This window comes from Panthera tigris, chromosome E3 (genome assembly GCF_018350195.1).
Source record: "Panthera tigris isolate Pti1 chromosome E3, P.tigris_Pti1_mat1.1, whole genome shotgun sequence".
Classification (NCBI taxonomy): domain Eukaryota; kingdom Metazoa; phylum Chordata; class Mammalia; order Carnivora; family Felidae; genus Panthera; species Panthera tigris.
In genome coordinates, this window is record NC_056675.1 from 10,160,634 (window position 1) to 10,182,457 (window position 21,824).

Here is a 21,824-nt window from a genome sequence, read left to right on the forward strand (position 1 = left end):
GGGGTGGAGGGGCCAGAGGATCTGGAGGTTGAAGGCCGAGGTGGGAGGCGGGATCCTCTGCCTCTGAACCCCTTCTACCGGTTAGTGCTGGGCACATTTACCCCCAAGTTCTAAGGCTGTGACCTCATGACAGTAAGAAACCTAGGGCAGAGACACGGTACAGATACAAATGTTTATTCTACATAAAAATTTCACAAAAGGGGCAGCTGGTTGTACCAAGACCTTTGGTGAAGGGGTGGAGGAAGGGAAGTTGCTGTTAAAGAAGGCAGCACGGACAGTGGTCACAGTCACTGGGCAGGAGCAGAGCTGAGGGAAGGCGGGGCACGGATGCGGCCCCATCCCCTACTGCATGCACTCGCATGCACACTCCCTGCCTGTCAACGAGGAAGAGGGGGGCTTGGGTGGGGGCACGTTTCTGACTTGAGAAGCCCCGAGACGGGGAGGAGGGAGGTACTCCTCCCTGGCTGGCTGCTGAATACTGCATCCTAGACACCAGACACCCACGTGGCACATCACCGGGGAACAGCAAGGGCAGGACGCGATTGCAGGCCTGGAGGGACACCTGACTTCCCAGAGCACGAGAGAGCAGGAACCACGGTCCCAAACATGCAACACAATGGCTTGAGGACCTGACTGAGGCCTGCCGGGGAGAGTGGCTGGCCCAGGGTGCAGGCTTCAGCTTATGGCAGAGAACTGACGGGCCCGATCTGCCTCCCTGGCTGGAAGGGTGGCTGGAAACCAGGCACCGGACAGTCTCTTGTGGAATGTTACCTGGGGTCAGGCACAGCCCAAAGGGGTTGCCCCTGGGGTTGCAGGATTGCGGGAAGGGAGGATGAGGCAGCCGAGACCTGCTGGACTCTGCCCCTAGGCAGGGGAGGGAGCCTGGTCTCGACACAGCCAGAAGCCACCTGACCACAGCACCCTGAGCCTCCCTGGCAGTGATCAGCTGTTAGAGGCTTAGAGCTGGGCTGTCTCTCAGGGCCACCCCTCCCCTAACCTGAAAAGCAGCACCATGTGGCCAGCTGGTCCCCACCCCTCAGGGGGCTCGGCTTAGGGGGACAGCTGGAGAGGACAGAGGTCAGGGCAGATGGGCCAGTCAGGAGGAGGCAAGGTTGGGGTCCAGAGCGAGCCTCGGTCCCAGGAGAGGGCAGACCCCAGGCTGGAGTGGAATTCGTGAAGGCAGGGGAAGGGGGGCGGTGGGGATATGGCTACCCTGGGTGGCGCTACCTGGGAAGGGTGAGGCGGCCTGGGCCAGGGCCTGAGTCTGTGCCTTGCTGACCTGCCCCACCCCACTGGCTGTTTCCCAGCCCGGCTCCCCACTGGCTCCCCGTACAGACACACACACGGTCACAGAGATCATGCACACGACGGCTCGGGGCGGGGTGGGGACGGAGGGCCCTGCGGCAGAGAAAGGAGCAGTACGGGGCGGGGAGGAAGGGGCTCCGAGCCAGAAGGCAGCAGCAGCCAAGGGGCCTCCTGAGGGCAGACCGTCCCGAGCAGGGTGGCGGGTGGGGTGGTTTCTATCCGAAAATGCCTCCGAAGGTGGAGGCGATGACGATGCCCAGGACCACGCAGCAGATGATGATCATGATCTTCTTCTGCACCGGAGAGGCACAAAGGAGCAGCCTCAGACGAGGGAGGGAGGCCAAGGGCTTGGGTCAGAGCTCTGAGGGGGGTGGCGACGAGGGCTGGGGAAGGTGCAGCCCAGAGGCGGTGACACCAAGAGCTGAAGGCCTCAGGGTGGGGGCTCTGCTCAGCTCCGAGTTGGGGGCAAGCGGTCAAGGCAGAGTGGGGAGGGACCTATGGTGGTCCCGGGGCCCTCACGGGAGGGGGCGGGGAGGCTACTGACCCGGCGTGCTTTGCTCTGGTACTTGACGGCCTTCTTGGTGTCAGACACCGCTCTCTCCACGTAGTCCACCGAATGTTCCACGTTGTACTCAATCCTGTCAATCATCTCCCCCTGCAGGGCCAGGGCGCTCAAGCTCCAGCAGGGCCCCCCTCAGGGCAGGACTTTGGGGCGGCACCCTGAAGTCAGAGAAAGGAAAGGGGGGGTGTGAGGATGGGGTACAGCCTCTTACCTGTGCCCCTCGGGCCAGGCACCCCGGGGCAGCTCCCTCCTCTCCCTGCAGAGCGGTCATCCTGGGGGAGGGAACCGGCCATGCGGTCTCAGCCAAGGGTGTGGGGGCCATGCAGAGGGCGCGGAGCTGGGGCCTGGAACGCGGCGGAGGGAGGCCGGGGCGGGAGCAGGCGGTCTGGACAGCGTCCCACTCCGTCCTCCGCAGGCACAGTGGTTCTATCCAGCTCTGTCTTCAGTCTTCAACATTCAAGACCCCCGCCCCCTCCCATAGCCCTTCTGGGCCCTGTAATCCGGTCCCACGCAGCCCCCTGGAGACCACAGCGCTGCCTGAGACCCCCCGGCAGCAGCTTTGTGACACACGACTGCTCTCTCCGAGTCCGCTGCTCCCACTGGCGTCCATACAGCTACGGTCTCTCAGCCACCGGTGGCAGCAGCCTCCTCGTGGCCTCCCTGCTTCCCAACTCTGCCCACACCATGCCCACACTGAAGACCCTCCATCTAGAAGAGAATCCAGGCATCCAGCACCACCTTCTGCCTCCTCCCCGCCGCCCCTGAGCTCCAACTGCACGGCCTCCTCCTCCGAGAGCCCGGCTCTTGCCGGTCTCAGGACAGTTCTGCTGCTGGTCCCTCTGCCTGGGCCACCTCTTCACTGTGACCCCGGGAAGTCTTCAGAGCTCAAATGCCACCTCCACAGAGAAGTCTTCCCCGACCACCCCGTCCAAAGTGGCCACCTCAGGGACTCTATTACCGTTACCCCAGGCGCGGCCCTCAGACTGGCGGCATCGGCATCGCCCTTGAAACTGTTAGAAATGCAAATTCCGGGGCGCCTGGGTGGCTCAGTCGTTAGAGCGGCCGACCCTTGAGTTCGGCTCAGGTCACGATCTCCCAGTGAGATCGAGCCCCATGTCGGGCTCTGTGCCGACAGCATGGAGCCTGCTCGGGATTATCTCTCTCCCTCTCAAAATTAACTTGAAAAAAAAAGCAAACTTACAGGCTCCCACCTTGACCTACCAATCTCTGGGAACGGGAACCAGGAAACTTACAAGCCCTCCAAGTGATTCTCGGGCACTTTCAAGTTGGAGAATCACCGCTCATTCACACTGCCTCCTAACATCTGAGCACCCGGCACAACTGGAGAACATTCCATCTGTCATATGCTTCTGCTGCCCTTTCACCCAACAGACATCAGCTCCGGGAAGCAGGCCCTCAGCTGTCCTGGTCACTGCTATACTTCCAGTTCCTTGAAAAGCAGCCGTCCGCTGTGCCCATGTGACAAACAGCTGATGAATAAGATGGGATAAGGCTGGGTAGAGGGCCATGCAGGGCCTGGGGTCCTGGAGGGCCAAGCAGAGCCATGCAGCACTGGGTCCCGGTAGCACAGCCATGCAGAGGACAGGGTCCTTTAGGTGGGCACGGCCCTGGAGGCAGTTTCAACAGCAGGCGGTTAGTTACCTGGAGACTCGGTCCCTCCCGGGCAGGGCAGCGTGTCAGGCAGAAAGGGTCGGGGTTAGTGCGGCCCTGGGTGCTGCTGTGGGCTGGGGGGCGGAGGGCAGTGGGGCCCTTGGTACTCACCTGGCTCTCCACAAGCATGGCCATGTCCATGAACATGTCGTGCAGCTCACGGATGCTGTTCTCCAGCTTGATGATCTCACTGTGCCGCGTCTCGATCTCGCTCAGAGCCTGCTTTGAGATGCTGGAGTCCATGATGATCTAGGGGGTGGGAGCAGTGCGCTGGGACCCAGGGGCCTGCTGAAGGGGGCAGGGATGGGGACCGGGGCCAGGACAGCAGGCCAAGGGCAAAGGCAGCTGGGATGGGCAGTGGCTCCCTCCTCAGCCACAGCATCCTCCCACTTCCTGCTTGGTTCTTACTAGCCGTTACCTGACTTCTCTGAGATGGATTTCTCCTCCTCAATACGGGGCTAATAACATTCCCCGCCTGTGCCTGCCACACGGTAACTAAGTGGTAGTTCTTGTCACCAGTCTTGTACGGCCCAAGTTGACTGTCCCAGGGACCCAGGCCTTGAACTGCTTTTCTCTCTTCCCCTCTCCTTCTGTTCTGCCTCCCAGAGAGGGCAACTGCCTCTCCCTTCTCTCCTCCTGGAACCCACGTCCCCAAGCCGCCTTCCACCCCCTGTGGGCCACCTCCTTCAGAAAGCCCCCCTGCTCAAGCTTCACCTGAATGGAGAGACGGCCAAGGGCACCGTGTTCCCCAGGAAAGGAAAAAGGCCCAGAGGATAGTGGAAGGCACCCCTGGCTGGCAAATGGACAGGAGAAGCAAGGAAGTGGACCTAACTGGGAGGACCCGGGAGACATGGGTCTTAATTCTACCTCCGCCACTAACGTTCCTGTGGCCTCAGCCTGGTCCCTTTTCCTCTCTGGGACTCCGCCTTCTCCGAGGCTCAAAAGGTGGCTGTGTCCAAATACAGCCCTGTCCCAGCACACCTGGGGGCCCGGTGGGAGGGGTGTGGTGCACACTCACCCCGGAGGCAAAGATGGCCGGGTTTCCGCTCTCCAGCATGTCCTCCAGCTCCTCACTGGTCGTGGTCCGGCCAGCTGCGAGGAGGGGTCACACCGAGTCCTGCACACCCCGCAGATCGGTGGCCCTGGCCCCGGCCCCGCCCCCAAGCCCCGGCCCCGCCCCGCCAGCTCACTGATCTCCAGCTGCCTCTGGATGCGGCCCTTGCAGCGCTCGCGGTAGTCGGACTGCGTGGCGTTGTACTCGGACATGACCTCCACGAACTTGCGGGACAGCGTGGAGTGCTGGGGATCCGAGGTGGGGGTGCAGGTGTCAGGCCCGGCCCCACCGAACACCAGAGCCTCAAGCGCCCGCCTGCCCACCCTGAGGCCTGCCTGCGGCACCTGTGTCTTTCGGATCCTCAGGTCTGCGGATGAGCGGTTGAGGCCTTCCTCCTGCTCGATGCTCTGCTCAATGCCTGGGGGAACGAATGGCTGCCGAGCCATAGCCTGTCTCCCTTGCCACTGCCCATCCCCCTGACCCACATGCCCAGGATCTGGCTCAGGACCTCCTCCCCTAGAGAGGATCTCCTGTGGTCTGTAAGTGGGGTCACATGGGACGCAGAGGAGGAGGGAGCGCGGGACTGATGGGGGTGGGGGGCAACAAGGGCCCATTCGCATGACGCACGCTTCGGCGTGTGCATACATGCGGCCCATCTGTGAGGCCTCAAGTGCACGCCACGCTATGGGTGTGAATGCCCACTATGCGCTAGGCCTGGTGGCTCAGGCCCACCCTGCCTCCTGTGCGCCCAACAAGGGGCCATGCCCAGAGTGGGGAGGGCCTGGTGGCCACAACCTGCAGAGCACACGGCCCCCGGTCCTGTGCCTTTGTGGGGTGGGCACATCTGTGGCGCTGGCCACTCCCTGAACCCTCTTTAGCTGCAGTGGGGGACAATGCTCAGAGGGGAGCACTCCCTCAGTGAAGCCTCGGGCCCCTGCGTCCCCAGGCCCAGCCCAGAGCCTGGCACAAACAAGCCTTGCCAGGCAGCAGTTGAGGGAATGGGCGCATGATGGCACCCTCATAAAGGAAAGCAAGGCCCAATGTACCCTTCAGAGTTAGTGAACCCCCACGGCTACACACAGGAAGCGGGTCCAGAGGGCCCCTCCACCTCCCAGGCAAGGCCTGGAGCCCAGACTCACTCTTTAACTTGGAGCGAACTTTGTTCGCTGTCTTCTTGATGTCAGACATGAGCTCCTCCAGTTCCTCCTTCGTCTCTGGGGAGGCAGAAGGGGTACAGGGTAGACACCCGGGGTTCCCCTGCCGCCCGCCGTTCAGGCGCAGCCTCTGGCCCAGGGGGCCCAGCGGGGGGCTCTGGGCAGAGCCTGGGTCCTGGGTCTTCCCCCTTCCCCCGGCTAAGGCTCGGCCTGCCCCTCCGATCCTGGGCGGGGGCCACACCAGCTATCGCCTAGCTCCCTCCGTGCTGCCTTCCGAGGAGCCTCCCTTCCTCCTTTGCTGGCTCTCCCACCCCCTGCAGATAACAGATGGGTCTAAATTTAAGGCAGAAATAATTGTGGAGCAGCTGGCAATGCTGGAGTTGGCGCCGGGGGACATTTACTTGATGCCTGCCTGAGTCGAAGGTGGGGGGAGCGGGCTCACCTAGCGCTACCTGGTAGCTCTGGCACGGGGGGGGAGCGTCCAGCCAAGGGGGTGACAGAGCCAGGGGCCGGAGAGGCCGAAGCAAGCACCTTGGGTGGGGTAGACCTTGTTCTGCTAGAGCCCCCCTTCCCAGGTGCTGAGCCCGGCGGGTAGGCGGGCGCGTGAGGCACCTGGCCTGGATGGGAGCTGGCGGAGAAGCGCCTCAAAGAGGTGGGCCTCGGCCCACAGTTGGCCGTGAAGCAGCAGGTGGCTGGGCCTAAGAGGGGGAAGTTGGGGGAAGGCCGTGACCTAGTGTTTCTCGGGACCACCTCTCTAAAGCTGGGAGAGGCCATGGGGGTACTCAGCTTGCTCAACCCCCAGCGAGGGGCTGGCCGGCCGAGGGGGGCCAGGGGGCTGCTCTCCCGTGGGGTGATGCAGCAACGGCTCCGGACAGCGCCCCAGCCTCAGGGCGACCCCAGGGCTCTACTTCCTGGAGAAACCAGGACTGAGCCTTTCTTATCCACCGTCTGTTTTCCTCTGGGGCCGGGGCCTCTCCTGTAAGGGGTTGGGAGGGGCTTAGAGCGGTTGATGGGGGGGTGCCTACCAAGTGGATCATGAGGTGGGGGGCTTCGAGGAGCGGAGCAGGGCGCCTCGTTCGTTCAAACAAAGGGAACTTAGTTACCAGCTGCTCTGACGTCTCAGCCGCTTTTGCTCAGACCCAAAATAGCCCGGCCCGGATGGCCGCGCCCAGGGGAGACCGAGCAAGCCTCGGCCTGGGCGAGCCCCCCCCCCCCCCCCCCCCGCCACTGCCATCTTTCCCAGTCACTCCTTGTTAACGGCGCCCTCTGCCCTAGAAGGAGTCCCCTCCCCATGAGGAATGGCCCGTGAGCCCACATCAGTGACCGCTGGCTGGTCCTGACTGCTCAGCTCACGGGGCCAATCCTAGCGGGTCGCTACCGACTGTGGGACTCGGGGAGACCTCGTGTGGAAGGTGGCACAGGGGAGCCAAGAGAAACGGACTGGCATCTCCATTGCCCCACACTCTCCCCGTCTTCCAGCGGGTGACAGGCCAATGCCCCAGCTCTTGCAAGTACTCTGTTCTCACAGGCAGCCCCCTCTCTCATCAGGAGGGGCCCACACGGGGGCACACGCGGACTCAGACACACATGCGCACTGAAACCCACCATGTCACAGCTGCCTTCCCAGACAAACCGCTGGGGAGAGGGCCAATGCATGACGGCCACACCGAATGTGTGCCCTGCCCCGGGTGACCCCTCTCTCCTTCCCACCCATTCCCAGCACAGTCTCCTGGCTCCCAGCGGACTCATTTTGCTTCCCAAGGGCCTGGCACTGGTCTCACGTTCAAGCACTCTTTGGGGGCTGTGGAGAGAGGTCTTCTGGGCGCTTGAGGACACCAGTGGAACCAGGGCTGAGGGCCTATGGATGGAGACGCACTGCTGTCGAGGACACAGAAACCCAGCCCTGAGCACTTCGCCTGGCCCACCCAGGGATGGGAGCCTCCCCTTTGCATTCTTGGGGCCCCGTGGGCTGGTGCCTCCCAAGAGGGCTGGAGAGGTGAGGGAGGAGATGAGCAGACAGAAGCTGTGTGCATATATGCACAGTCAACTGTCCAGGTCGCGGGCCGGGACCCCAGCCCTGTCGCGGACTCCCTGGGGCCGAGGGGAAGGAATCTGGGGCCCGCATGCCGCCAGCCCCACACAGGGCAGTGCAGTGATCAGCACCTCCCCAGCAACTGTGACGGCAGGGTCAGGAGGACCTGTCTGGGGACAGAGCGGAATGCAGACACACAGAGGCTCCTTGTGCAGAGGGAGAAAGGTGACTTCCTGGAATCCTGATAATGCCCAGCCCCGGGGTACCAGTGGCTGCCAGCTCTTTCCGGAAGCTCCTCCCGCTCGGCCGGCTTGCCCTCCCACGGCGCTGAGCCTCGGCACTGCCATCTGCTCCCCCAGGAGGCTCGGGAAGGGGAGGGGCTGGGCGGGGAGGCTTCCTTTGGAGCCGGGCAGCACCCGCCTACCCAGCTTACCTGGAGAGGGTGGGGCTGGCGCCCGATGCCACCCAGGCCCCAGGATGGCCGCCCCACTCCGCACAAGTCCGCGTGGGACCCGGGCGCTGAACCCCGCCCCACGCCTGGGCCAACTGTGTTTCCCGAAGCTTTCCACAGGGGCCCTCCTCGTCCCGGCCACGCCAAGGTACCCCTCTGCCGACCAACGGTGAGGGTGCTGGGGTTCCGGGAGCCCCTCCCGGGCAGCAGCGCCTTCCTGGAGGCCCCAAACCCGCCCCTCAGTCCTCCACACTCACTCTCGTCAGGGTTGGGGGAGGCCAGGATGGCACTGTGCTTCCGCTTCACCTCCTCCACGTTCTCCGAGATCTTGTCAATGAAGCCACGGATCTCCTCCACCTGCGCACCAGGGCCAGGCAGGCAGGGGGAGATCCAGGGAGGGGGCTCGTGGGCCCGGGGCTGGCCCAGACTGGGGCTGGCGGTCAGGTTCAGGGAGAGGCTGGACCAGGCTTCGGGAGGCGGGGCAGCGGGGAGGGGGGCAGTGGGGGCAGGGGCTCCAACTATCCTTCTAGAACGGGATGGGGAAGAGTGGGCGAGTCCAATCCTAAACTCTGCTCCCCTCTGAGCTTCAGTCTATTCTCCCTCAGAATGGGTCTGTTATTTGGTGTAAGGGCCCTGGGCCTGGCTCAGAGGACGGATGTGGGCCCCCCACCCCGCCCCGAGCTCTGCCTTGGAGGTCTGCCCAAGGAGGTGGGGTGTGCCGGCTCCCACCTGTTCAAAGAACTCATCCATGAAGCCATCTCGGTCCACGGTGACAGTGACATCGTCATCATCATCGCTGTCCTTGGCCTGTGCAGGGGTGTGGACACATGAGCGGACCTGTGGTGGGCCCACTGGGGCCCGCTGGACCTGGGGCCACAAACTGCCCCGCATTTATACTCAGCAGCTCAGTTCCAGGGCCCTGACCACTGCCCTCCGTCACCTTGGGAGGGACGAGGTCCGGCTGTGCCCTCGGCTCCCGGCCACAGTGAGACCTGGAGGACCCCGGGGGACCCAGCATAAGGAGAGAGGCCTGGCCTGTCGAATTGGTGACCGGATCTCCACCTCTAGGCCAGGGATTCCTTCCTTTACCCAGCTGCCTGCCCCTTCCCCACAGGACTGGGGTCCTCCCAGTATGCCCTTCACCCTAGGGGACAGCTGGGAAGGCTGGGTCCCCTGGCCAGTGGCCCCAACTCACAGACCTAGCCTGAGACAGGCTGCCTGGAAGCCATTCTTCTCTCCTTTCTGGGCCTGAAGGTTTTAATTAAGATGGGGCCCAAAGTTCCCAAGTTCCCTTTCTTAGGGGCACCCAGGAAGGGGAGGCCCATGTGCCAACAACACCTGCCTCTAAAAAGGTAGGATGACTCAGAAAGAGGCCGTCCCACAGCCCCTCAGGCAGGCCTGAGAGACACTGCCTGCACGGGGCTCTGTGAACTCTGTTCTCTCCTTGTCATTCTTTTTTTCCTTTTAATTAAAAAAAATTTTTTTTTAATGTTTGTTTATTTTTGAGAGAGAGGGAGAGTGCCAGCGGAGGAGGGACAGAGAGAAAGGGAGATAGAGGGTCCAAAGTGGGCTCCACACTGATAGCAGAGAGACTGGCACGGAGCTCGAACCCATGAACTGTGAGATCGTGACCTGAGCTGAAGTTAGACACTTAACCGACTGAGCCACCCAGGCGCCCCTCTTCTTGTCATTCTTGACATCAGACCTCGATCCCCTTTCCCTCCAGGCTCAGAGGTGGGCCTGGCAAGACCAGTCATGTCACTTGGCTCAGGGCCTGCCCTAGGCCCCAGCTACAGGTGCAGCCACACCCCACCACCCTGAGAGCAGCCGTATAAAAGCCCCCCACCCTGGGGGGGGGCGGGGTAATTACACCTCTGACTTCCCAGTGCACTGGCCGTGCTCATTACTGTCCGCCTTAGGCACCTGCAGTCGCCAGGGGCAGCCCACTCTGTTGGCAAGGGCAAGTCCGTCTCCACAGCCAAAGCCAGGATACCCAGGGCAGGACCGGCCTCGCCCTGGACTGGGGATCTCAGGCTTGGTCACATCTCATATCTAAGCACCCCACAGGGCAGGCATGAGCTGGCTCAGCACTGGCGTTCACCTCAATCTCTCTTACATCAGGGTCAGAGCCAAGGATAGGGGCAGTGAGGGAGGTCGAGGGTCGGTGAAGCTGAGGGATCCAGAGGGCTGGGCCCAGCTAGCCTGCTGGGGAGGGACCCAGGTTCTGCACCCAGCAGGGGCTGACTGAGGGACGTGCCCTCTGGGTCTGTCTGCTCCTGTCTGCAGTGGGGACAGCGATGCCTGGCCGCAGGGACAGAGGGGAGAGAAAGGGTGGGAAAGCACAGCATGTTCTGTAAAGGGCTGTGCCCCTGGGGCTCTCGGGGTCCTACTGCCCCACCGGAGTGGGACCAACCAGGAGACGGGGTTGGTTGGGAGCTTCCTGGAGGCGTCTCTGACAGGCCCCTCTCATCAAGAGATCACACCTCCTCCCCCAGCAGCTAAAATAAATCCTCGCTCCCACAAGTGTCTGTGGCTGCTACCAGGTGGCCCCCTCCCCCCAACCGAGCCCACCTATAGACAAAGAAAATCTAGGAGCCATTTCTACACTTTTGGGCCTTGCCAGGCCTGGGAGCTAAGCTGAAAGAGCACTCCCTAGGGAAACTGAGGCAGAGTGCAGTCTGGAGGAGCCCAGGTCCCCCTTCAGGGCAGGCTGCCAGCTTGGGAGGTGACCCTAGGAGTGCCTGCCATTCAGCACCCTGCCCTGTCTTTTTGGTGTCTAGAGAGGGACAAGGGTGGACAGGAAAGGACTGAGGAGAATTTTCCAGCTCCCCTCCCAGAAAGAGTAATGACTGGCGGGGGCCAAAGACAAGGGCATCAGAGTTTCCAAGGATGAGAGTCGCTGCCAGAGACCCCTGGGATCGGGGCTGATGGCTCTCCCCGGGCCTCAGCTTGCCCATCTGTAAAATGAGGATGTATCTTCTCCATGCATCCAGGAGCTTTGACCTGCTCCCTCCACAGCCTCCCCAGAAGACTGAAGAAGTTTCTCCAGCACAGGGTTGGCAGGAAAGATGCCCACGCTCTCCTCCAGGCCCTGTGTCAATGAGGGCAGAGCTGAGGAAGGGGATACCTGGGGCCAGGGCCTGGTGGGGGCCCCCAGGTTGGGGTCTGTCCTGAAGGTGGCGTTCAGATTAGCCCCAAAGCTGGTTGGAGGGTTTAGGGCCTGACTTCACAGCCTTGGTCACACCAGTGGTGGCTCCAAGCAAAACCCTGAGGGGATTCTCCATGGGGACCCCTTCCCTACCAAGTCTCAGCACTTCTTCCTCTCGGGACTTTTCACCCACCACCCTGCATCACCTCACTGCTGCAGCCTAAAACTGGACCCAGCACGCCCCACCTATAACCATTTCCCTGCTTCGATGACCCACCCAACTGTCTTCCCTTTCCCCATGCAATTCCCTCTGCCTGGAATGCCGATTCCATGAAGCTGCCATTCATTCCCCTCATCCTTGGATGCTGCCTCCTTCCAGAAGCCTTCCCCAGCTCCCCAGGGTCACTATCTTGTTCCTCTGCTTCCCCCTGCACTATTCCCTTCTCTACTGGAACCACAACCACAGACTCTCAGGCCCTGAGGGACCTGAAAAATCACCTTGGCCTCGGCTTCCAGACTCAGCTTGCACACCTCCTGTGATGGTGAGCTTACTACCTTTCCTGGGCCGCTCTGCCCATCTTGGGCTGCTCCAATTGTCCCTTTCCTGTACAGTTTGGCCCTAGGCCATAAAGAACCTGTTGGTGCCCTCTCCTTGGGCTGGACTTGCCAGAGATCTAAAGACAGCATCAGCATCTTCTCTGGGTTTTTCTACTCATGTTGGCTATTCCCTTCCCCTCAGATCCTTCCTAGGGCCCGAAGTTGCAGTCCTTGCCCCAGACTTACTTGGTTCAGCCTCTATCTTCTCCTGCAGTACATGATACAGACTGAATTTGCTGCTGATTGTGGTCTGAATGGTACCAAAGAGCTGACCCCTCCCCTCCCTCTTTTTATGTGGTCTACCTCTGTTAATGCAACCAGAAATCAGTACGATATATGATATATGATTGTATCAGTGATCATATAGCACTTCCTGCCCAGGAAAACCCCAAGCCCTTCCCTACCACTGTCTACTTGGTTGGATTTTAGGCTCAAGTGAAGGACTTTTTTTTCTGTTTCATTTCTTCATTTGTTCAGATCCTTATTCTACTCTGTGAGAATCTGACGGCTCATGATTTTGCTGCCCCCCCGCAACCTCATCCACATCTAGGCCGGTGCCCTGTGGCACCTTTCTAGAGACATCCTCCAGGTTAACTGAGACTGAGGTCAGGTCTCATGGGACACTGAGTAAATGACAAGCCCCAAACCCAGACACGCTCCTGACCCAAAAGGAAGTAGGAAGTAGGCTGGTGTGCTATCTCCTAGTGTCCAGGGATGGTCAGGACAGACATCACCTATAGGCACACAGGGGCCACCCAGATAGTTTTAAATCATGAGGGCCCCAGCTCCCTTAGAAATCTGCCAGCCTTCTGCGAGTGACAGTCATGGCTCCAGAAAGAGGGCTGGACTAGACTGGAGACTTGAGGGTCCCCAGTGGCAGTTGGAGGCGGCAGTTAGAGCCTGGAGTGGTCACAAGCTGGAAGCTGCAAACATCTTTAGAAAAAACCCACCCAGGCATCCTGTGATGTACCCTACCTGCCATCTGGCCCAAACGAGGTTCCACCTCTTTCTCCTGAGCCCCCATTCCCGAGGACCCTCAAATCAGAAACCGGGGTACATTCACATTCTTCCTTTTCTTCTCACATCCAACCAATATTTTACTTGTCATGATGTTTTTTTGTTCATCCCTCCATGGTTCTCAACCCTGTTCCAGGACCATAATTCCTTGGGGGCTTAAAAAACCCCCACCAGCTTCCAGGACTCTATCCTAGAGAGATTGAATTGGACTTTCAGGGGGTGGGGCTGGGGAGGCTGTTTTTAAAAAGCTCCCCCCCCCCCCCCCAGAGGTTGAGAACCACTGGTCTGGTCTTACTCCTCTCCATAGGCTCTGGCCCAAGCAATCAGGAATGAAAGCCGCACTTGGGAGAAGCCCCCAACCTTCTAGTGGAGGCCAGACAGCCCTGGTGGTCTCTCCTGGCAGAGGCTCCAGAATTCCAGGATACCTTCCTGGAAACAAAAGTGATTCTTCCAAGAGCCTCGGAGGCCAGGCAGCCTCCAGGCCTGTCCCCAGGGATGGAGAGTGGGAGGCCAGCCAGCAGGGCTGATTCATTCCTCCTGAGCAGGAGTTGCTGTTGTCTGCCTCGAGGACTATATCCCCCCCCTCCTTTTTAATGACGAATCAAAGTCAATACCACCAGAGCGGACAGACCCAGAGCTGAGTCAGGGGTATGCGAGGCCAAACTGCATCCCCAGTAAAGAAGGGCTCCCCGCATCTGATCCCTTCCCCCTCTCTGCATCCTGTGTGTGCCCTTCACCAGATCCCTGCCCCTTAGCAGGCCCCCAGGGCAGCTCCAGGAGGCAGCCTCAGCCCCAGGAGATGAGCTGGCCTCTGCCCGGCACCCTCCAACACATGGTGTGACCTTAGATAACACCCTGGCCCCTTCCAGACCTCAGCTTTCCAATCTGTGAAAGGGGAGGTTGGACTAGACAGTCCCTGGAGGTCATTCCGGCTGCACCCCAGATGAAAATGTGCCCAAATTCGCTGCACCCCAAGGAGGTCAGAGGAGGGAAGGAGGCCTACTCTTACATCCCCATTTCTTCCACTCTGCAAGGCGGATCCCACTCGCTCCACTGTATGGGTGAAATGGGCACAGAGAGGTTAAGGCAAGAACCTGCCTGGTGTTGCCTAGGGCACCCTGTCTCTTCCCGGCAATGAGAGAGAAAAGGGGAACTGGGGGACAGAGGGGCCCACGGGGTTTTCCCTTCCGGGCCTGCCCCTGCTGCTCCAGTGAGCAGGCGTCAGACCACCTACCACTCTCGGTTGGGCATTCCAACCTCTCTGCCTTTACTCATGCGGGTCTCTCCTTTTGGACCACCTTCCCTCCCCCCATCTAAATCCAACTCCTCTTTCTGGGCCACCCCAAGTTCTCTTCTCCCAGGGTCTGGCTGCCCCAACACTCCCTCCTCTCCATCCTCTGGCTTCCGCAGCAGGCCTGGTGCCTGGTTGCACACGACTGTGCGCACACGACTCGGGACAAAGATAAACACCGTCCTGGGCTCGGGGAGGGGTAGGTCTGAGAACTTCTGGTTCTCAGAAAGAAAACCAGAGAGGCCTCTGAATTGGGGGAAGGAGGTAGCTGCGTGCCAGATGCGGCTGCCCAGGGACACTTTGCCCCAAGTCTCTCTGGCTGTGTGCCCCTGGGCTAGTCTTTGCCCCTCTTAGGCCCTTGGGTTGCCCTTTTGATCTCTGAGGGCCCCCAATGATCCCTTCGGTCTGTCTGCATAACTAGAGAACCAGCCTTATGAGTGATGGGAGAGGCTGGAGGGCTGGGCCTGGCCTGCAGAGCGCTGAGGAAATGCGCCAGCTCCTTCCCCAAGTGTGACTTTTATAAATAAGCTCCCTTTGCCTTCCTTCCAAATGTGGTGGCGTTGGGTGGGGAAGGAGGAGGGGGGAGAAGGGAGGGAGGGTTGGTGGTGGTGCAAGTCACTGTCCCGAGCACCACCTCTGTCCAGCCCAGCCAGTACCGGCCTCTTGGGTCCTGGGGATTCTAATCTGAAAATTCTGGCTCCTGGGGTTCAAGGTCTCCCCGAAATACGGAGGCGACTCAGGAGACCTGTGACTACCCCTTGCCCTGAGAAACTGGGTTCTAGGTGTCTCATCTCCGCTATATAGCGGGGAACTCGAGGCCCGGAGGGGGACTTGTGGGAAACGATAGCCCCCCACAGACTACCTGTTCCACCCCACACAGTGTGGGCTCCTGGAGGTTGCAAGAGACGCCCAATGGGCAGGGCCACCCAGCAGTGGATACAGCAAACCTCCATGGGTTCTGACTGCCTGAGGGGTGGGGTCTAGAGAGGAAGCCCCCCTCAATTCACAGGGAAGCCAGGCCTCACCCTCTAGGGGACCACGCTGGCTAGTGTTTAGGTGTATGTGGGGGTGGGGGGTGGGGGTGAGGGGTCACAAAGACACACACCGGAGCCAAACACCTGGGTTCAACCTCCCTACAACCCTAGCTCTCCTGGTGGTTCCCCGCCCAGCCAGGCCTAAGTCTATCTTCGGGACTAGGCAAAGCCCCTTTCTACCATCGCTTTTGCACACTACCAGACTTGCCATTGCTCTCTTGTGCCTCAGTTTCCCCTTTATTAGAGGGGATGAAGGCTGATGAGCCACAGATCCTGTCATATGGAAAGGACTGCGTTTCCCTGACCACTTGGTTCCCACATATACTCTCGTCTGACCCACCAGGCACCCAAACATCAGCAAATGCACCACGTGGACATACATCGCCAAGATAACATTCTTTCTGACTCAACGTAGCACAGGAAGCTTGAGGGCAACCGCAAGGGCTGGCGGGGGAAGTGTTTAGACATCATATATGACATGAGGGACCATCTTCTTCCTTTGAAACCTCGTGGGGTTTACCCTAGGGGCCGGGCACTTGGCCAGGAATAAAAGGTCTGATGGGAGGGTGGGGCCAGTAGCCAGAGCCAGGGGGAGACAGAGGCAGGGTGGTACAGGTCGCAGCTCCACGCTGCCCAGGACACAAGACTGGTATAATGGGGGAGACGGGGCACAAATGCGGGGAGCCTCTGGACAGAGAGGTCAGGCCATGAGATCAAAAGCCCAAAGCACACTTGAAACTTTCCCTATGAGAGGACCTATGTCTCTGGCTCCAGGTAGGGCAGCAGAGGGAGGGCTCTGAGGGGCCACCGAGCTAGTGCCCCCCCCCCCAGATGAGTGGTACGGGAAGGGCACCTGCCAGCCAGCAGGGTGGTCAACTAGGGGATCAGACAAGGGTCAGCCTGGTCTAGAGTCCTCATGTCCCCCTCCCCACAGGCAGGCTTCACTTCCTTCACTGCTCCCGCGGGGGCCCCCAGGCTTGCCACCTCTAAGGGCAAAGGTGAGAATACCCTGGTAAACGTCAGCGGCCACGGGAGGCTGGGGAGGGGGGTGCATGAGAAACAGGCGGCAGGGCTCTGGGTCAGGGCTGGGAAAGGGTAGGCTCTGGTCAGAACCTTTGCGGATCCTCTTACTCCCCACGAACCCCGCCCCGGGAGCCACACCCCGGGGGCCCCGAGACACAGGTGGAAAAATAGATAGGTTCAGGTTGGAACCAGACCAGGAACCCGGGAAGGGTCTGAAAACACCACCAGGGTCGGGGTTGCTCGGGGGCTAGGAAGGTGGACCGGAGGATGGGGGGCGAATCTGACCCCTCTGGGACCTGGGCGGGCAGCAGACCCCGAGCGTGACCGGGATGGGGAGCCACAGGTGATGGGAGCTACAGGTGACGGGGGCGGCCCGCGGGACAGCGCCCGCCCGAAGAGCCCAGCCCCACCCGGCGGCCCGGTTTCCGCAGCGCCCCGCAGCTGGGCTCTGAGCAGGGGACCGCCCCCGGCCCCTTCCCGCTGCGGTCCCGCCGTCTGTCTCTACCAGTGCGGGGGACAGGAGGGTCGGTGATGAGGCACAGTGTGGGGACAGAGACGGGACCTGCTCCGCGCGGGCTACGGGAGAGGTCAGCCCTCTGTCCCGCCACCGGTATCCGATAATAGCCCTCCGACCCCTCAAAACAAGGGGACGCCGAAAAGTTTATCCAGGATCCCGGGCTCCGGCCGCCAGCTCGCGGGCCCACGGCGCCGAGCTCACGCGAGCCCGTGACCCCGAGTGGGTCCGAGGGGCGGGACCCGGAGGGGGGTCGCGGTCCTCGGCTCCGCACCGCTCCTTCCCGCCGGGTCGAGGACGCAGGGGCTGTCGCCGGGTGGCCGCCGAGGCCGGGCGGGGAGCGGGCGGCGCGCCGGGCGCGGGCGGCGAGCGGCGACGCGCTGGGACCGGACTCACCGTGCGGAGCTCCTGGGTTCGGTCCTTCATGCTCCCGGGAGTGGCAGCGGCGCCGGCTGCAGCCGTGTGAGCCCCGCATGCGCGGCGGCCGCCCCGCGGCTGCGCAGCGCCAGCCCGGCCCCGCCCCGGCCCCCGGGACCCCGGCCCAGCCCCCAGCCCGGCCCCGCCCAGCCCCGGCCCACGCCCAGCGCAGTGGGGTCGAAACCCTGGGACTTCTTGCGCCTGTGTTCCCCACCCCGCGTGATCCCTGCCTGGGATGGGGCTCCAGAGCCCCTGCTCCCTCCTCTACCCCAACCCTCTCGGCGCTCAGCCGCTCAGCAGCCCAGCCGTCGTTCTGGACCCTGGATCTTTACCCCCAGAGCTCCTCACCTCCCTGGGGATTTGCTGGAGGTTGGAACCCCCTCGATTTTATGGCCTTGGAACTTCTAACACTCCCCTCCGAAAACCTCCTCCACCAAAAGCCTCCTCCAGAGTTCCAGCCTCTGAGCCCCTACCCTTCCCACTTTCCCCCAACACTTCATCCAGACTCAGGCTCTGGCCCCTCTTTCCCTGGGATTTCTCAGTTCACTGGTCTGATGCAGGGTGACCACTTCTTTTCCTTTAGTTTCCGCTCCCAGCAGGACGCAGGAACCCTTCTGTCTTTGGGGAAAGGAAATCTAAGTTAAAGCCTGCTCCCCCCCCCTCCCCGAGATTCTATTTCCTATATACAAGGCAGGGGGGGGGGCGGCATTTAAGCCTGGGGCCCGGCTCACTCTGACACTAATGGAAAGATCTTAGCTGTATGTAGAGGGGTAGTGGATGGGGGCTAGTCAGTAGCAGATGCTCCTTTTCTGGTCCTTGCCAGCATCTTGTTGAGACAGCAGCCATATAACACCCTCCCTCCAGCTGTCCCCTCTGTGCCCTGGCCCAGACCTTCTTGACCTCAAGCCAAACACTCCCTCTTCCTTTCCCCAGGGCTGCCAAGGTGTTGCTCTGGAGCTGGGCCAGCCCCCTGCTGCCCTGTGTGTCTGGTCCTGGCGCTTCTCCCAGACCGTGGGCACAGGTTAGCTGGCTGGCAGACAGGCTACAGACACTGTTCCAGCCATCTCTCCTTCCCTGGAAATCTGGCCCGAGACTAGCTTAGACGCAGCCTGGCATGAGAGGCGGCCACACCCTTCCCAGTTGTCCAGACCTCAGCCTTGGGCGCCCCACAGAGCAAGCATTGGTGGTGCCCCCCCATTCAACAGGACTCACCTGCTACAGGCACTTGCCCAGGGTTACAGGGAACCAGGGGCAGTGAAGGCACTACCTGGCTCCTGGTCCAGAGTGCTTTCCTGTGTGCTGGGTGAACTGGTGGACTGGGTCGTGGGTGCACCCCCAGAGCCCAGTGTCTGGCCCTGTGGAGAGAGGGCAGGAGGGGGAGACACAGCTTATGTCCTCAGAGAGCCCCAGTGTCACGCTAAGCATCACTTACTGAGGTGCATTTTAAACGGCAGCATGAAAGGGGCACCTGGGTGGCTTAGTCGGTTAAGCATCGGACTTCGGCTCAGGTCACGATCTCACGGTTTGTGAGTTCGAGCTCCACGTCAAGCTCTGTGCGGACAGTTCAGAGCGTGGAGCCTACTTCAAATTCTGTGTCTCCCTCTCTCTCTCTTCCCCTCCCCTGCTTGCGCTCTGTCTCTCTCTCTCTTAAAAAGAAATAAACATTAAAAAAAAATCAAATGGCAGCATGAAAAATGAATAAAGAATGGATGTGTGCCCTTCACCTTAAACTCTGCCTTTCGGATATCAGTCTTACGCTCATTTAATCGTTGATTCATTTATCAAACATTACCCAGGATGCCATGCTCCAGCCACTGCTTTGCACTTAAGATGTAATGTAGTGGGAGAGACAGACAATGGTTTCAGTATGTGAGGGACCCAGGGTGGCTTCCCAGAGGCAGTGACATTGGAGCTGGGTGTTGGAGGAGTAGGATTGTTGCAGGGAGAGGTGCAGGCATTCAGGACAGAAGGAGTGTGTCCAGAGACACTGGGGTGAGGCTGGGGAGTGTTCGGAGAATGCGAGGAGCCTGCTTTGGCTCTCAGGTGAGAGGGTGTGCATGAGTAAGAGGTGAGGCCAGTGAGGGAGGCCTTGACTGTTGAACTTTATTGTGCAGACAAGAGAGAGGCGATCAAGGGTCTGACTTTCACTCCGTTAATCAAAATTAACTGAACATCTACTATGGACTGACTGTGCTAGATCTTGGAGACATGGCAGAAAACAAAACAGACAAAATCCTTGCCCTCAGGCAGTCCTTGTCTAGGAAAGGAAAGAGATGAGAAACAAGCCAGTAACATCCATGGTGGCGATAATGTACCGCGGAGAAGACAAAGTAGGGAAGTAGGGGGAGGGGGTGCTGGGTTTGAGGTGAGTTTCCAATTTTATCGATCGATCCATGTATTTCTTTATTTTTAATGTTTATTTATTTTGAGAGGGAGAGAGAGAGAGAGAGCAGGGCAGGGGCAGAGAGAGAGGAAGAGAGAATCCCAAGCAGGCTCCATGCTGTCAGTGCAGAGGCCGACACGGGGCTCAGTTCCACAAACCGTGACCCATGACCTGAGCCGAAACCAAGGGTCGAACGCTTAATGGACTGAGCCACCCAGGGACCCCTATTTTATTTATTTTATTTTTATGTAACCTCCATACCCAACGTGGGGCTCAAACTCACAACCCTGAGATCAAGAGTTGCACACTCTGCCAACTGAGCCGGCCAGGCACTCTCGGTTTCCAATTTTAAATTTGATGGTCAAGGACGGCCTTGCGGAGAAGGTGGCATTTGAGAAAAGATCTGAAGGAGGGGTGGGAGTGAGCCATATAGGTCTCTGGGGGAAGAGCATTCTGAGAAGAGGGTCCAGTGTAATGACCATGAGCACGGAGCATGCCCAGCATGTCAGAGAAATAGTAAGGAGGTGTGGATGCCTGGAGGAAGATCTCAGAGGAGGAGAAGTCAGAGAAGTCAAGAGGAGGAGGCTTGTAAGTGACCACTTCCTGTGGCTTTTACTCTGACCCGGACGGGAGCCACAGGGGCAGATAAGGGACATGAGGAGAGCCACGATCCGTCTCTGGCTTTAACAGAATTGCTCCGTTTGCTGGGTGGAAAATACCCATCTTCTTCGACTTAGTGTAGTAATGTCACAATAAACCCGTTGTAAATCAAAAATACCGTAAGTGGAAAAATGCATGTAATATACCTAACCTACCGAACATCATAGCTTAGCCTGGCCGACCTTAAACGCGCTCAGAACACTTACACGAGCCGGCAGTTGGGCAAATCTAACGCGAAGCCTATTTTATAATAAAGTGTTGACTGTGTCAGGGGATCTACTGAATGCTGTACAGACAGTGAGAAGCAGAATAGCTGTCTGGGCACAGGAAGGTTGTCTGTGCATAGGTTGTTCACCCTCCTGATTGCGTGGCTGGCGGGGTGCCGTGGCTGCCAGGACCCAGCATCACGAGAGAGGATCGCGCCTCAAATCGCCAGCCTGGGAAAAGATCCAAATTCGAAATCTGAAATATGGTTTCCACTGAACGCATATCACTTTCACACCATCGGAGAGTCGAAAAATCATAAACTGAACCATCCTAAGTCTGTGCCTGTAGACTGTGAAGGGGTTTGGAGAGGAAGCAGGGACGTCATTTAGGAAGTGATCGCAGTCATGTAGGTGGCTGGGCCAAAGGTATCCGGGTGACGGGGGTGACAAGTGGTCTTATTCTGCATATATTTTAAGGGTAGAGCCTATGGAGAGAGAGAGAGGGATCCAGGATGACTGGAGTCAAGGTTTTTGACCCGAACGCCTGGAAAGATGGTGTGACCTCTTGTAAAGGTGGGGAAAGAAGTGGAGGAGGGGTAGGTTGGGGGCGGGGCTAAATCAGGGTTTGGGGTTTGGATCTGTTAATTTTGAGTTGTCCATTGGACACCCCCACGAGGAGGACAAGTGGGCCATTGCCCACGTGATCCGGATTTCCTGGGAGAAGTCCGAGCTGAGAGCGTTCTTGACGCATGGGCAGAGCTTGTAGGAGCATGGAAGACGGCTGGAAGCGGTGTCTAGGAGAGACCTTGACTGTCTGAACAACAGCAGGGCCTGTTGGCCTGGAGAGGAGTCAAAGGCATTCAAGAGACTTATTTTTTTTTTTTAATGTTTATTTATTTTTGAGAGAGAGGAGGAGAGCACAAGTGGGGGAGGGGCAGAGAGAGAGGGAGACAGAGGATCCGAAGCGAGCTCCACACTGACAGCAGAGAGCCCAATGTGGGGCTCGAACCCACAAATTGTGAGATTAAGTCAGAAACTTAACCGACTGAGCCACCCAGGGGCCCCAAGAGAGTTATTTCTTTTAAGTTTTTAAAGTTTTGTTTGTTTTTTTAGAGAGAGAGGGTGCTTGCACGCGAGCGCAGGAAGGGGCAGAGAGAGAAGGAGAGAGAGAGTCCCAAGCAGGCTTTGCGATGACAGCACAGAGTCAGACTCGGGGCTCGACCCCACGACCTGAGCTGAAATTAACAGTCGGACGCTCAACCAACTGAGCCACCCAGGCGCCCCTTCAAGAGACTTATTTCATGT

At 59.6% G+C, this 21,824-nt stretch overlaps 1 protein-coding gene across 2 annotated transcripts; it reads right to left on the reverse strand.

Annotated features, from left to right (window-relative positions):
- Nucleotides 1-208: 208 nt before the first annotated feature.
- STX1A (syntaxin 1A) lies at nucleotides 209-17,312 on the reverse strand. Of its 2 annotated transcripts, none has more exons than XR_006212621.1 (10): nucleotides 17,250-17,312; nucleotides 8,959-9,036; nucleotides 8,487-8,586; nucleotides 5,732-5,806; nucleotides 4,937-5,010; nucleotides 4,729-4,837; nucleotides 4,557-4,630; nucleotides 3,650-3,787; nucleotides 1,850-2,025; nucleotides 209-1,598 (listed from the first exon to the last, which is right to left on the reverse strand). XR_006212621.1 is itself a non-coding variant. In XM_042972149.1 (10 exons), the coding sequence occupies exons 1-10, from the start codon at nucleotides 17,277-17,279 to the stop codon at nucleotides 1,521-1,523; spliced, it is 867 nt and encodes a 288-aa protein (XP_042828083.1). In that variant the 5' UTR covers nucleotides 17,280-17,312; the 3' UTR covers nucleotides 209-1,520. The 2 variants fall into 2 exon arrangements, 1 of the variants encoding a protein (XP_042828083.1); XM_042972149.1 differs by having other exon boundaries at nucleotides 1,850-1,960.
- Nucleotides 17,313-21,824: the final 4,512 nt, after the last annotated feature.